Raw genomic sequence first — 15,630 nt, forward strand, 5'->3', positions numbered from 1 at the left:
ACATACAATCAGGGGATTTCACGGTGTTGGAGATTCTACGGTAGCATGACGTACATCTCGCGATTGCACATTTTTCACTTTCCACATCCAGCATGGCCGCGCTGTATGAGGGATTCACGTTGTGCGGACTTGCATCAGGGCAGAACTTTCCTGAGACGTGCGTTCAAGGCGTTGAATGTGGCAACGATTCAGACCATGTAGTAGTTACGGACTCCGGGAGATCCGTAACAGTTTACAAAGTAAGTTGGTACTAAATGGATCATATTCGCTAGTGTAACAGTCGTAGCTAACAAGCTGCTACACTGTCTCGTGTTGATCGGGACTACTGTCCCGCTTTCAAAACACGAGCATGCTTCGCTAGCCCCAGGAATTCTCAGGAGTGATGGAAATGTGCTCGTCAGACTGTGTTAATCAATTTACACAGTAGTTACTGTTAGCGAGGTTTAACGGTCTTGAACTAACACTAAGATGTAGAACGCAGACTTCACCATTGTTACATGTTCGGTTACATTTTGACGGTAGCGAGGTAGTTGATGTTATGATGCCTTACCATTCGAATACCGGCGACATTTAGACAGCAATTAATGTTAGTGCCAAATGAATCGCGTTAGATTACAGTAGAAATGTCACGATTCCCTAATATGCAGCCAGCTGCATCGCCGCAGGAACTCGCACTGGCACTGCATTTGGTATCCTGTTTTCTTGTTAGTTGGCTAGCCATCTAGCTCAGTAACTGGTTGACATGCTGATAGTGCTAGCTAGTCAGTTTGCGAACAAGTACGTCAGCTGTTGTGTCTGTATTTTGTATTTGTACGTCGACGTGTAAAGCCGGGCACCCACCGCACGCGTATCGGCCGCGAGCGCACTACGCGCGTATTACGCGCGTAACTGAAGCGTAGTTGAAGTACTGTTATTACAACGGCAGCGGGCGACGTCGTCTCCACCAGATGCGAACGCGTCGCGTACCGGCTGCGGAGCTCGCGCGACACAAGCGAACTGAAGCGTAGTTTTTCGCTTCAGTTCTATTTTTTCGGCTTGTCGCGCGTCACGATGGCCTGTTTATACACAGAAATATGCTCTAAAATACTAGGTATACATGCTCTGATTTATATTTCATCCTTATATTACTGGGGGTGTGTCCCTAGTTACCTCCCAGATATTTTATAAGCACCAAAAAAAAAAAATACAAGCCTTTTCGTTTTGTAAAAATAAATAAATAACTGGAACCTGCGGAAAAGGCAAACTTAGTTTCGCTGTCTTATTTTGCGGAGGGGGTGGGGTAAATTTGAAAATACACCACAGAAAGACGTAGCCTATCGCACTTGTACTTCAAAGCTTCCGGTGTTCATGGCGTTGTGGTGTTCATATCTCTTCAAGATTAAACTGTTACTGTCTTTTTCATGATTAGCTGATTTTACTAAATATGATCCTATAAATGTTTTGACGTGAATGACAAGACAACACGGGAAGTCCCAATGGTTGATTACGGATTATTTATTATTATTATGATCATTACATATTCTTCATGAAATTGGCACGCTTGTTAACCAAGCAAATAAATTAATACAGTTTGAGATTGATTGTTATGCAGGCTACGTTGCGATTTAAGTTTATGGTACTTCTTGAAAGCGTTTACTTTCTCACGTAGGCTATTTACGAGTTAACGAAATATTACCAAATTAACAAACTGAAAAAGGTCTCTCACCAAAGTATTCACTTAACCCATAATCAACAGTCGTGAACAAACGTGAAATACACGATGTAAAAGCCCACTGCAGACTGCGAGAGCTACTAGGAATATATAGCTTTTACGCAAGCCTTTGCGCGACACAAACGGAACCAGTGGAGACACCCTACGCGTCGCGCCGTGCTGCTTCGCCCTGCTGTTTACGCGACGCATACGCGACGCGTGCGGTGGGTGCCCGGCTTAACCCGGTTGTTCCCCGAGTGCGGAATCACCATCATCTAACTAACACAACGCTTGTTTTCCAGGTGTCCGATCAGAAGCCTCTGGGTAGCTGGACAGTAAAACAGGGACAAACATTGACCTGTCCCGCAGTGTGTAACACACTGACCGGGGAATATGTGGTGGTCACTGATAACAAGGTACCGAACCATTTAATCTTTCCGCAGCTCGTCAAGAGCGTTGTGCTCTCTATTTAGGCGCGAGTTGCATGTTTTGCGCCGTGTTTCTGTTATGCTTTTAAGTGCATTGTTTATGATATGTGGCCAAACTGTTTATGTCGTAGCAATCTGTGTAAAACAATGGAATTCAGCATTTGGACCGTTCATTCGGAGAATTACACTCCGCTTACCCTGCACGTGCTCTTAATGTGTCACTCCAGGTTATAAGAGTTTGGAAAGATGAGGACATCAATTTTGACAAAGTATTCAGAGCCACTGTGAGTATTGTTCTGCTCGTGATTTTTTATACATCATATTTGAGCTTGCTGATTAAAAAAAAAAAAAAGATTTGTTTTGCATAGTTTCTGTGCCTTTATAAAGAAAGCTGTTATCTCTGCACTTCACTGCATGCTAAAACATGCAATCACTTTGACTGAAATGACCTCACAAACTCTTCAGCAAATGTGGTTGAAAAATTTGCTAATAAGCACAATTCTTCAGCTACCCTGAACTTTCCACCTTTGCTTCACATTTTGTAGAAACTAGAGCAGTTTAAATAATCTTCTCTATTCCTCACCTACTTTTCATTACTTTGCTATAATTTTCCTTCCATGTCACTCATTTGATGATGCGCTTTCTCTCTCCCTCCATCTCTCTCACTCCCTCTCCCCCCTCTCCCTCTCTCTGTTCCTCCGTCTCTCTCTCTCTCTCCCCCAACCTCTCTCTCTCTCCCTCCCTGTCTCTCTCTCCCTTTCTCTCTCTCTCCTCTCTGTCTCTCTCTTCTCTCTCCTCCCCTCTATCTCTATAAACCCCTCCCCCTCCCTCTCTCTCTCTCTCCCTCTCTCCCTCCCCTCTATCTCTATCCCTCCCTCCCTCCCCCTCCCTCCCCCCCCCCCCCCCCCCAGGTGTCTGCTGATATAGACCGGGTCCACGCCGCCCGTGACAGGGAGCCGGCGGTGCTGTTCAGCCGCGGCGCTGTGAGACCGCTGGACTCCCTGCTGGCGGCTCCGCAGCAGCCCGTCGAGGACGTCCTGTCAGAGGAGGAGGTCATCAGGTGATCTGCGGGGGGTTTCCTGTGCGAATGTCGCTCCCTCGCTATAAGTGCACGTGTCTCAGCGCATGGAATGTTCTGATTGGTTATGTTCATTTTTGGCTGGACCGCAACAGCGGGGGCCAGCCCTACAAACGCAAATGTCTGTGACTGACTGAGTGAGTGAGTGATGAAGTTACACCATTGGTCGGCCGAGTTATGAAGTTACGCCATTGGCTCGGCCGGAGCGGTCCAGCCATACACACACTAGGTTTTGACCTGGTCTTGTTATGTTGAACTTCAAAGAAATCGCCACATTTCGGTTCAGTCCCGTCGTGACGCTCCCTGTCGCTCTGTCGCTCTGCCCGGCGTGGGTGGCGTTTCCCCCTGGTTGCCGTGCCGCTGGCGGCCTGAACGCCGCGGTGAGCGTGTGCCGGTCTGACTCCGTCGCGTGCTCTCTCTCGCTCGCAGGTGGAGCGGCAGCGTCGTGGAGGGGAAGCAGCTGGTCGTCATCTTCTCCACAGAACAGGTCAAACACTCTGCGCTCCGGTCACCTGCCAGTTTGTCAGTTTGTTTAGCTCGTTGAACGTAGCCTTTGGCGTGGGTCGCGGTTGTCCTCTTGGTGAAAGCTCGGCCTTTTGTCCTTCCCTGAATGCAAAGTTTTCCCTGTCCCCTTACAGAACGGGAATCACTTCCTGTATCTTCAAAGATTCAACCCAAACTCCACACAGAAGTACAGACTGGACACGGAGGGAACTGCCCACCATCCAATAAGTTTCTCAGCATCTGTACAGGATAACAGTATAAGTCTTCTCTATTTATGTAAGTCCGACAGCCTCTGCTTTTTTTGCATACCAGTATTATTTTCACCCCCTAAATATTCTTTTATACCCCAAATAAAATACTTTTACACTGTTGATTTTCCCTCCCCTCTTTGTATATGAATGTTCCAGAAAATTAAATTGAACTTCAGTAGTTTTTGTTTAGCTGTGTAATAAGATCTGCAGGCTAAATTGTTGTAAGTGAAGCGCCAAACCATACCCGACAGTCTCTGAAAGTGATGACTCCGTGTGTGTGTGTGTGTGTCTCTGTGTGTCTGTGTCTCTGTGTCTGTGTGTCTGTGTCTCTGTCTGTGTCTGTGTGTCTGTGTGTGTGTGTGTGTGTGTGTGTGTTTTATTTCCCTCTCAGGTTCCGATGGCAGTGTGTTCCAGAGCCTGGTTCAGAGGGGCGGGGCCCTGGGGGAGGAGCTGCAGACCCTGCCCCGCAGCCTGCTGCTCAGCTTGCCCGTGGGGGAGGGGGCCCTGGCCTCCGCAGCCCTGCTCGCCCTGGACCAGGCCCACGTGGCGGTGGTGGGCGTCCCCCACCCCTCCGCTGGGGCTGGGAAAGGTGATGCGCTGTCTGTTCATATACACACACACACACACACACACACACACTCACATGCACACACACACACACACTCTCACATGCACACACACACACACACACGCACACACACTCACATGCACACACATACACGCATACACATACAGGCACACGGATATGCAAGCACACGCGCACACATACAGGCACACACATATGCTCACGCACACAAACGCATGCACACAGGCATGCACACACACACACACACACACACACACATACATGCACGCGCTCATATACACACGCATCAAGACTGCAGTTACAAGAAAGCGAGGCAATGCTTTATGCATGCACACACGGTCTGTGGAATGTGTAAAAATTGGAAGTTGCCTGTTCCGTGTGTGAGATTGCAGTCTTGGTTGTTATTCCCCTTCTTTTGCCGTTGATATTTTCCAGTGTTACCACATGATCTCAGTTTGTGCACCAATAGTCTTTGTTATTGACCAGCGGGGATCCGTGGTGATCTTCAGCATGATCCAGTTCACATATGTATGAATGCTGCATTTAGCATCAGTTCATGGCTCCATCACCAAATCTTTCACACTCGGCCTCACCACAGAGGCAAAAATTCAGTCTCTTTAACTCCGCACAATGTTAAAAGGCCACGTTTAATATATTCCATATTTATACATTTCACTACTTCAGACTAAAGAATTTACTTCCTTAGTGAAATTCAGTAAACTCATCCTAGAATTATTATTTACTATATATTCATTACATCCTTTTTGTTCGATTAAATTCCTTTATTTAACATTTGACGTATAGATTATTTGCAACACTTGTGTACAAACATGTTCTGAAGCGTTTTTGTATAAAAGTGCACTGCACTTCTCTGCACTGAACATTGCTGTTCTTTAGTGGTGGAGGTGCGGTCTGTAGAGTGAGCTCGTGCTTATTTCCCTTCTCTCACAGACTACCTGTGTATATGGAACACAAACTTCCAGACCCTGCAGGCAAGCAAGGAGATGACCGGGAGAATATTTGGACAGGTCAGGATTGTGGCCTTTAATTCATTGCATGTTTCTGGTGTATGGCTTTTTTTTTTTTTTTTTTTTTTGGCCATAGCTGTGTTGGATCCCTGTCCCTCCCTCACTACCCATCTTCCGCCGTGGTCTGAAGACGCATCTCTTCAGACTATACCTGGACTAACTGCCACCACTCTGTGAAGCGTTTCACTTTAAATCCCCCCTTTCACGACACTCATGTTACATGTACCCCCCATTCCAGCACTTTTTGTCATTTGTATTTTCATCCTAATATTGTAGCTTGTTCTTCTCCCTAGTTTGGCTTGGCATAAGTTAGGTCAGAATAGTGTTCACTGCCTGAACTGAATTGTGTTCTTGACTATGAATAGCTGTACGAAATGAGTATTGTACCTTATCAGACCTGTGTTTTGTAGTTGTCTAATGACCACAATATGCACTTTTGTACGTCGCTTTGGATAAAAGCTTCTGCTAAATAAATGTAATGTAAATGTGATGTAATGTGGTGTAATGTAATGTAATGGATAAATGCTGTGCATCCCTCCACAGATCTGGGGCCACACGGGGAAGCTGTATGTTCCCCACGGGAAGTCCCTGACCGTCGTGCCGTACGAGGTCCAGCGGTCCTCTCTCGCCACGGCCCTGGGGAAGCTCAAGCAGAGCGGAACCGAGGGTGAGCTGCTGATCTCGTGCCAGGGGAAATGCTGCACAAGCCCACAGATTGTGACATCACCGGGACCTCTTACCGTCCGTCCAATCAGCCGATCCACACACCGTAACGACAGGCTTTACCTGCACAGAACTTTGCCCAGTTTGACACACTCACAATAAGTAGTGCTGTACAGTCCTGACAGGCATATGCATTTGCAATACTTTTTCTTTATTAAGTAAGGATGTCTACAATGGGAAGAATACATTTAACGTCAAGTCTTGAAGGAAATGTGATTGGATTTTTTTCTCGTTTCTTAAAGGAGCAGCTCCTGTCCTGTCGTGGAGTTCCCTGCTCCACGGAGACGAGGCCCAGCCACAGAGAGCCTCTCGAGGGGTGGAGACACGCAAGAGCGTAAGACGCACCGCTTTACGTTTCGTCTGAGCGCAGTGCGTGTGGACGGAAGGATCATCTAATGCAGTGGTGTCAAACTCGTTGCCATGGAGGGCCGTGTGTATGCAGGTTTTCATTCCAGCCTCAGATCTTGATTATATAATTAGTTAAATTATTTGCTGAATTAGGGATGCAGGTTTGTGCACAATGGTGACCCGACGTCTATGGTGACCCGCATTGTCTAAATAAAAATTTTCTTATATTCTGTGCTTCAATGCAGTTAAACGCATATGGCTGAATGAGTAATTGGACTCAATTAAGGCAGCATTAATTGGTTGGAATGAAAACCTGCATACACACGGCCCTCCATGGCAACGAGTTTGACACCACTGATCTAATGGTTTGAATGTGGGCCACACCCAGCAATACTGCGTGGGCAGTGTGATCTTCCCCTAACGGAGCTGGTTTACTGCACTGGCTGCATCACAGAAGCGCTGACGATGGGCACTGCTGTAATTGCTTTTGTTTTTTTTTGTTTTGCTGTCCCCTTTTTATAGAAACTGAGTCGAAAGAGTCAAGCAGGCTCCAGCCTCACAGTGGACCAAGTTCTTGAGCGAATAACGGTAAACAGACGCAGTCGACGCATGATTACCTGACCTCTGTCGTCGGCGCCATCACTAGGTTGTGATTGGATTTTTTTTGTGTGTGCTGCTGGCGTCCATTTTGAGGTTTCGGTGCGATTGCGTGCCTCTCTCTCTCTCTCTCTCCGCCCTGCTCAGGCCGCCCCAGAGGACGAGGTTCAGACGGAGGTTCAGGTGTACCTGAGCTCAGCCGCCGCCCCCGACCTCCAGCTCACCGCGGGCCGCCTGGCATCTCAGCTGGTGGCGCGCAGCCAATCGGAGCCCGGCTTCTACGCCCACGGTGCCCTGGCGCAGCTGGTGCGCACGCGCTGTCTGTGTCACAGGTGAGGGTGCATGGGTGCCCACACCCCCCTCACACTACGGGGGTTCCACTTTGGATACTGAAATCGAAAAGTGTATATACACTACAGTGTAGTGTCGGGTCGAGAACCAAGGCCAGGGCTTAGGTTTGGAATAGCAAAATGGTGTTAATGCATCAGAAATGTACACCGCATCGTCTGAAATTCCAGCCATGCTATCAAAATGTTTTTAAAGGATATCATTTAACCAGGTATTACAAAGTCATTTCATAGGGAGTGGATACGTTTTTTTTGTTTGTTTCTTTGAATGATTTTCATCTGCTGAGAGTAAAACTTTTATGGTGAGCTCTTGTGCGAGCAGTAGTTGCAAATGATGTCAGTATTATTACATTCCAAAGCAGAGAGAGTGACACCTTAAAAAGTCTTTGAGAACCACTTTTTTCCTTTGAGTAAACCCTACTGTGCCTTGTTCTGTCATGTCATGTACCGTTTCCCCGGAAACCTTGTTTGTTCTGCAGTGTTTGCCCTGACCTCCTGATGGTGGCTCTGGAGAAGAAGGACTACTGCCTCACGCAGCTCTGTCTGCAACACTTCCCCGACATCCCAGAGGCTGTGACCTGCGCCTGCCTCAAGGCCTTCCTCAGGTGAATGTCATTAGCTGTCACTCACAGCCCAAAGCCACGCCCAGGCACAAAATGGCTCCTCCTCCAGGGCCACAGGGATTTTTTTTTTTGCTGTACATGCATCAGTTTGCTAAGGCAAGTGTGAACAACAAGGTGCAATACCTATAGAAGATGCAAGTATCCTGGGGAAGGAAAGCCAGACATGAATTTGGAAACCTGTTGAACTTGTACTGACTTGACTAGAACGTCTTCATCTTTCTTTTGTACCTGTGGTTCGGTAAAGTGCTTAGAAGTCCAGGGTGGTGGGGAGAGATCATACTTATGTTTAGACAGGCCATAGTCATTTTCCATCCTGTCCCTTTTTTTATCATTTCCTCCCAATGTGCTGATTCCATAGCTGTGCTTCAGCTGCATATTCTCGGTTTGGATATTGTGTATCGTCACAATTTCCCCCCCCAATGTGCTGATTCCATAGCTCTGCTTTAACTGCATCTTCTGGGTTTGGATGTTATGTATTGCTGCTGTGGTTCCCTCCGTCCCCCCCCCCCCCCCCCATGGTGTACATTTTTAACTGGAGGGCCCCCCCCCCCCCCGTGCCTCTCTGTCTGCAGTGTTCCGGACGGCGACCTGGAGGCGGTGAGCGTGGAGCTGGACAGCCTGTCCTTCATGGAGAGCCTGCTCTCGGGGAGCGGCAGGGAGGAGGGCCAGCAGAACGGCTTCAGCCCCGTCCCCCCGGAGGAGGAGGAGGGGGAGGAGGAGGACAGCTGCGACGTCCACAGTGCCCCCTGCAGGCCGGAGAAGGCGCCGGCGTGGCTGGCGCGTGAGACCCCCTGCCCCGTGGGGCTGAAGAGGGCCGCCCTGCTGTATCCTTCTGTCGCTGCGCTGAGGGCGCTCTCTGAGCGCATACTTAAGGCTCTCTGATAGCGTGTACTTAAGGCTCTCTGATAGCGCATACTTAAGGCTCTCTGATAGCGCGTACTTAAGGTTCTCTGATAGTGCGTACTTAAGGCTCTCTGATAGCGCATACTTAAGGCTCTCTGATAGCGCGTACTTAAGGCTCTCTGATAGCGCATACTTAAGGCTCTCTGATAGCGCGTACTTAAGGCTCTCTGATAGCGCGTACTTAAGGCTCTCTGATAGCGCGTACTTCAGGCTCTCTGATAGCGCGTACTTCAGGCTCTCTGACGTACTTTAGCACGTTTTTTTTTTTCTCTATATAAATGGCGGCCGTGCCGATCCTTGGCATTGCTGTGAGTGAGCTCTGTGGTTGTGAATCCCGGCACTTTGTTGTTGAGAATTGGACCGGGTCGGTACTGTGATGAGTTCCTTAACTTTGGGCTCTCAGGAACGAAGTCCTGCAGACGGCGTACAGCGAGAACTTCCTGCTCCCGCCCCTGAAAGACCTCTCGGCTCAGCAGGTTATCGTGAGTGTCTGTCCGTCGCTTCCGTGAGGTCGTGTGCACCAGCTCTCCTCATTAGCTGTGAGGCTGAAGAACAGTAGCGAATGCCTGTTTTCTCACACACGCACCCCCCCCCCCCCCCTTATGTGTTCCAGCTGTTTCTCCAGTACCTTCACTTCCTGTATTTGAAGTGTTCGCAAAAAAATGTCGGTTCACAGACGTCTGGTTTGAGATCACCTACAGTTACGCAGGTTTGTACACAGACACGCACATTCTCAGTGATGTTTAAGCCTATGTTGGATTTTGAGTTGATGGGGTTCTTTCGTTGCAGATCGTGGACTGGGTTGGCTTGCTGCTCGATGCTCATTCTCAGTGATGTTTAAGCCTATGTTGTATTTTGAGTTGATGGGGTTCTTTCGTTGCAGATCGTGGACTGGGTTGGCTTGCTGCTCGATGCTCATTCTCGGTGATGTTTTTTGCCTATGTTGGATTTTGAGTTGATGGGGTTCTCTCGTTGCAGATCGTGGACTGGGTTGGCTTGCTGCTCGATGCTCATTTCACCGTATTGGTAATGGCTCCTGACGCGAAGGAGCTGCTGTCCCATCTCCACAAGTTTGTAAGATCACAGGTATGTTTTTTTTTTTTTCCAGTGAATCTTAAGAAGAAACGGTTTTCCTGTAATCAAGACGGCGAAATGGAGAGTATTACGATATGGTGGATTTAAAATATTGTCAGAATAAATGCATTATTATTGACCAAGCTTCAGATTCTTCCCTCTCCAAAAAAAAAAAAAAAAAAGCAATTGGTCTCCTGCAACTTGTTAGGAACGCAGCACCATTCCTAGTCAAGTCATTACATCGCTTGCTTGTGAATTGTCGATTCTAAGATTCTCTTGGAAGTGTTTAAGCAATCAGTGGCTCAGCATCAAAATATTTAACTGACCTTTTAGTGACCTTTTCAGCATGTGCACATCTCCCCTTAGATGTGCACATGCTGGCTTTCTGGATGTTTCTGAGGTACATCACAGGAGAAACTGGGGATAATTTATGTTGTCCTTATGCACATAAACTGTGGCAATCCCTACTCTTCCAGAACCATCCATTGAAGGTTTTTTTTTAACCTGTATCTGTTTTGCATTGCTCCAGTTTGCAATTTTTAGTTTTTCAGTTTCATTTATTTTCATTGTCATTTCATTTTATTTTCACTGTATGCAATTTCAGCTGCAAAACTCCACAAAAGTTTCTGTGTAAATAGTGTGTAATAATAATCATCATAATAATGACAATAATAGTTGTAATAATAATAATAATTGTTGTTGTTATTCTAATTATTATTGTTGTTGTTATTATTATTATTATTATTATTATTATTATTATTATTAATCTGTTTTCTCTGTGTACCCTTTGTTTCAGGTTAAATTGTTCTCTGAACTGGGGAAAATTCAAGGGAGTCTTCAGGAGCTTCACAGGGCCAAGCCTTCTGAGGACGTTGGCCAGTACTCCATCGAAGTGGTAGAGCTGTTTTAGAAAAAGAAGAGATGTACAGATTCTTTTAATAAACCGTGCTGCTCTTTACCCTGTTCACCATCATTGACTCTGTGGTTGTGTACACTTTGCACCCCTTGCCCCATATAGTGACGTCCTCAACCCATAATTTAAAACAAAGGCAGTCAGCCAGTGCTTGATATTTCTGATGTATTCCTTTGAACACACAAATTGTTGGTTGTGTATAAGCAGACATCTGAGCCGTGTGTTTTTCCCCACAAAAATATTTTTGTAATCTGTGCCTTCAACTTTTCTTGAACAATGCATTTTATTGGTATGTTTTATAGAATATTTTCCCCCTCTTACACCATATATGACATTTATTGTCTGTGTTAGATCTGGACTATTGGAGGGTAATCAATAAAGTTTTTACCTTTTTTTTCTACTGGAAGTCGAGCGAATCTTCAAGAACTGTCCTCCAGTATTTGCTTCCGTATGTCATCAGTGAATTAACATGTTCTGCTGTTGTGTCATTTAAAATAAAACAAGTTGTCCAGCTTTTAAGGTTGTTTTGTTTTAATGTACTTTCTGTTTTCATGGTTTTATCATTTCTATTTATCTTGAGTTTTACTTGTGAATTATGACAGTTGTGTCAACTGTGCTCAAACCCACATTTTGAATGCAGTCCATAATTATCTATCAGTAGCGTACCTATCACACTATCTGTACTCTTGGGCCATTTGAAAGGAATGATGACGTGCAGACTTCAAGGGATAACTTGCATACTGCTTGCAAGTTGTATACAACGTGTATACTCAGTAGTAGGCAAGTACGTTGGCCACAGAACTGCCAGCCCAAGAATATAATTGTTCTGACGTTTTTTCAGTCCTGTTCACTATAGTGCCACTGAGAGGTGCTATTTCTCACTATTCTGAATGTAGTACCACGATTTCTTGCACGTGTACTAAATATGTCTTGCGTTGCTTTAGTATTACACCTGCGTGAAACGCTCTACAAACTTTGGAGTTTGTGATGCACTGAGATTTCATTATTTCATAACGATTTCCTGCTTCTTGTAACAGCTGCAAAATATTACGTAGTCGGCAGGATTCGAACCTGCGCGGGGAGACCCCAATGGATTTCTAGTCCATCGCCTTAACCACTCGGCCACGACTACTGTACGTTAAAATAGAGCGCTTTTTTGTCACTTGATTGATCACTTCATTGACGATTATGCAACATATTATTTAATTGTTGGAAATATTGTATTTTTTGCCGAGGGCAGATATTCCACGTTGTTCTGTCATGTTGATGTGGTACCACCTGCTTTTGTGCTTACAGATATTAGTTATGTAACTGCAATTATTACATCATCCTCGTACAGTGAGGGGCTGTTAAAAGCATTTGTTGCGATATTAACACGTTACGTGTTTTCAAACCTTCAGTCTCATATCTCATCTGTACGTTTTTCTTGCAAGCTAATTTGTTTGAATAACCCGGATCCATCGCTACCGCCATTACCCCCACTGCCAGCAAAACGAAGAATCCGTTACGTTTTACTGTAGTTTCAGCCTGGGCAGCTGCCTCCTCGTTGCCCAGGTAGAGTTTAGCTACATTTAGAAGAGCCTGGGTCTGCGTCACCCCGTGAGGTACCTAAGGTGAACTGATATTCGACACCCATTTTCCCTACTAAACCTGGCTATCGAGCAAATGAAAAGCGCTACCTATGGCGGGCTCGCGTATTTCATTTGTAACAGCCAACACCGCTTGCCCTGTAGCCTAGCTAGTTAACAAGACACTACGATAATTCTGACAAGAAGAAAAGCTCCTCAACAGTTACCCACATACATTGTATCTATGAACGTTACCTATAATTTCAATTTCAGGTTCGCCACTATTTTAACGTGACATAAATATACGTAAATAAATAAATGTAATGACTTTTGTGGACCACGTTACAGCATCTTAGTAGGCAGCATGGTACTGATCACGCACTTGATGATGCCAGTGAATCGGGACAACAATTACGAGGTCAAGTGTGCGAGGTCTACTAATTAGTTAGCATTTTGTTAAAAGTGTAATTTACTATTAACCTTGGTTTTACCTTGGTGTTTGAAGCTAATTTTCGGGAATTATCTTATGCTAATCAAGTTAGCCAGTCCACACAGATCATCTACTCAGCTAATCACTGTGTTTGGAAATTGTAGGCTTATTCGCTACATTATTCAGCCATTCTGTCTCATTCTGTCTACTGGTTTCAAGGGACCAATCATTTAATCATTTCCAGACTACGTAGAGCCATTTTGTCCACCAGCCATGTAATCATCGCTGTTCAGATGCATTCTAATGGCCCTCATTTTCGTGCTGAACACAGGATTTAGTGTTTATTCTTATCCTGATTCTTACACTTATCATCATATTTGCCCCCCTCCTCCCCTTACCATAATCTTTCACAATAACCTAGCCACAATTACCCGAAGGAGCTGGTTTTCCTTAGGACAGGATTAATCCCATCCATTTTTTGTAACCCAACAAAACGTTGCAGATTTGTTATCCACAGAAATACAAGTCAAATAGAGACTGACAGTGAAGTTGGGAACCCAAAGGGTGTAACACATTGTATTTTTTGATTCTGTTGCAGAAAGGTCAAATGAAACCCTTAAGAATACTCTTAATTGATGAAGCCTTTACTGGATCAATATTTCCCCTATGTGGGACCTTCCTGTTGACCGCTATTCTGTTCTTACATATTCCATCACTTGGATACATCCCGTAATGTGCATAGCTATTCCATGTTAATATAACAGTGACCTTTCCTGTTGCCTTGAATCACATTATATTGCACAGTGTCATAGTGCATGGTGACATTCACAGTTTCTCACAAAGTTCTTCAATGGTTTGTGACAATGTGGCCTACTGCCAACCTTGACCTGCTGGTAGTCAACAAAAAATGACGGACATTACATTGCAATTTATTCCATCACAACCACAGAAGTGGGGAACATCCGTGTGACTCTCAGGAATACGAAAATGCAATATCGCCAAGAAGGCCCCGACCAGGCCAATTAGTAATCAGCAAGCGTAATGTCAACCCAACAGACAATTTGTATTGTAGTTTAAGGAAAGTACCGCTAGACAGAAAACCTGTCTTTGCACAGCTATTGTACCATTATTCGAAGGAAAATCCAAATAAAGATTATCTAAAGGGGGTCAGGGGAGCTGTGGTGCAACCTGAAGAGGTGAGTCTTCTGACCACAGTGGGAAGATGGGCAGGGTTTCTGCTGTTCTGACCGCAGTGGGAAGATGGGCAGGGTTTCTGCTGTTCTGATTGCAGTGGGAAGATGGGCAGGGTTTCTGCTGTTCTGACTGCAGTGGGAAGATGGGCAGGGTTTCTGCTGTTCTGACCGCAGTGGGAAGATGGGCAGGGTTTCTGCTGTTCTGAATGCAGTGGGAAGATGGGCAGGGTTTCTGCTGTTCTGACTGCAGTGGGAAGATGGGCAGGGTTTCTGCTGTTCTGACTGCAGTGGGAAGATGGGCAGGGTTTCTGCTGTTCTGACTGCAGTGGGAAGATGGGCAGGGTTTCTGCTGTTCTGACTGCAGTGGGAAGATGGGCAGGGTTTCTGCTGTTCTGACTGCAGTGGGAAGATGGGCAGGGTTTCTGCTGTTCTGACTGTAGTGGGAAGATGGGCAGGGTTTCTACTGTTCTGACTGCAGTGGGAAGATGGACAGGGTTTCTGCTGTTCTGACTGCAGTGGGAAGATGGGCAGGGTTTCTGCTGTTCTGACTGCAGTGGGAAGATGGGCAGGGTTTCTGCTGTTCTGACCGCAGTGGGAAGATGGGCAGGGTTTCTGCTGTTCTGAATGCAGTGGGAAGATGGGCAGGGTTTCTGCTGTTCTGACTGCAGTGGGAAGATGGGCAGGGTTTCTGCTGTTCTGAATGCAGTGGGAAGATGGGCAGGGTTTCTGCTGTTCTGACTGCAGTGGGAAGATGGGCAGGGTTTCTGCTGTTCTACCTGCAGTAGGAAGATGGGCAGGGTTTCTGCTGTTGCTGTTCTGACTGCAGTGGGAAGATGGGCAGGATTTCCGCTGTTCTGACTACAGTGGGAAGATGGGCAGGGTTTCTGCTACTACTGTTCTACCTGCAATGGGAAGATGGGCAGGGTTTCTATTGCTGCTGTTCTGACTGCAGTGGGAAGATAGGCAGGGTTTCTGCTCCTGCTGATGTTCTGACTGCAGTGGAAAGCTCATTCCACCTCAGTCGGCCAGAACAGACAGGAGACATGGCCTGGAATTGCAGGTGCACAGAGAGGAGGGGGATGCTAGATGTCCAGAGGTAGCAGAATGGAGGGGTCTGGGGACAAAAAGTACATGCAAGGGATGGCCAAGACAGCTCAATTTGCTTATCCATCCATTTTCTATACCCACATATTCGTGGCTGCCTGGTAGCCAAGTCTTAGGATATTCCATGCGTGAAGCCAACAGAAACAGTGAATGGAGGCAATTGGGCAAGCTTTATTTTAGATATATTTTGTAATGTCAAAAACCAGTTTATTAGCAGTGTTTGTTTTAGGAAATTTTACTGT

The 15,630-nt window shown here is 46.1% G+C and overlaps 1 protein-coding gene and 1 non-coding gene across 3 annotated transcripts; one reads left to right on the forward strand and one right to left on the reverse strand.

Moving 5' to 3' along the window:
• Positions 1-35: 35 nt before the first annotated feature.
• Positions 36-11,612, forward strand: nol11 (nucleolar protein 11). 2 transcript variants are annotated; one of them, XM_064324277.1, is made up of 18 exons: positions 37-239; positions 1,993-2,106; positions 2,346-2,402; positions 3,030-3,178; positions 3,626-3,683; positions 3,835-3,976; positions 4,343-4,540; positions 5,489-5,565; positions 6,109-6,232; positions 6,531-6,622; positions 7,159-7,224; positions 7,381-7,565; positions 8,060-8,185; positions 8,776-9,027; positions 9,510-9,588; positions 9,720-9,815; positions 10,085-10,192; positions 10,977-11,612. In XM_064324277.1, the coding sequence occupies exons 1-18, from the start codon at positions 93-95 to the stop codon at positions 11,088-11,090; spliced, it is 2,184 nt and encodes a 727-aa protein (XP_064180347.1). In that variant the 5' UTR covers positions 37-92; the 3' UTR covers positions 11,091-11,612. The 2 variants fall into 2 exon arrangements, with proteins under 2 accessions (XP_064180348.1, XP_064180347.1); XM_064324278.1 differs by lacking the exons at positions 10,085-10,192; positions 10,977-11,612 and adding an exon at positions 9,896-9,955 and having other exon boundaries at positions 36-239.
• Positions 11,613-12,143: 531 nt separating this feature from the next.
• Positions 12,144-12,225, reverse strand: trnas-aga (transfer RNA serine (anticodon AGA)). Its single transcript has one exon. It is a non-coding gene; the product is annotated as a tRNA-Ser (tRNA).
• Positions 12,226-15,630: the final 3,405 nt, after the last annotated feature.

Source organism: Anguilla rostrata, chromosome 2 (assembly GCF_018555375.3).
Source record: "Anguilla rostrata isolate EN2019 chromosome 2, ASM1855537v3, whole genome shotgun sequence".
Lineage (NCBI taxonomy): Eukaryota > Metazoa > Chordata > Actinopteri > Anguilliformes > Anguillidae > Anguilla > Anguilla rostrata.

Coding starts and splice junctions, on each gene's coding strand:
- nol11 (XM_064324277.1), top strand. CDS start 93: ATGGCCGCGCTGTATGAGGGATTCACGTTGTGCGGACTTGCATCAGGG. Junction 3,684..3,834: donor TCATCTTCTCCACAGAACAG/GTCAAACACTCT, acceptor GTCCCCTTACAG/AACGGGAATCACTTCCTGTA. Junction 10,193..10,976: donor ACAAGTTTGTAAGATCACAG/GTATGTTTTTTT, acceptor CCTTTGTTTCAG/GTTAAATTGTTCTCTGAACT.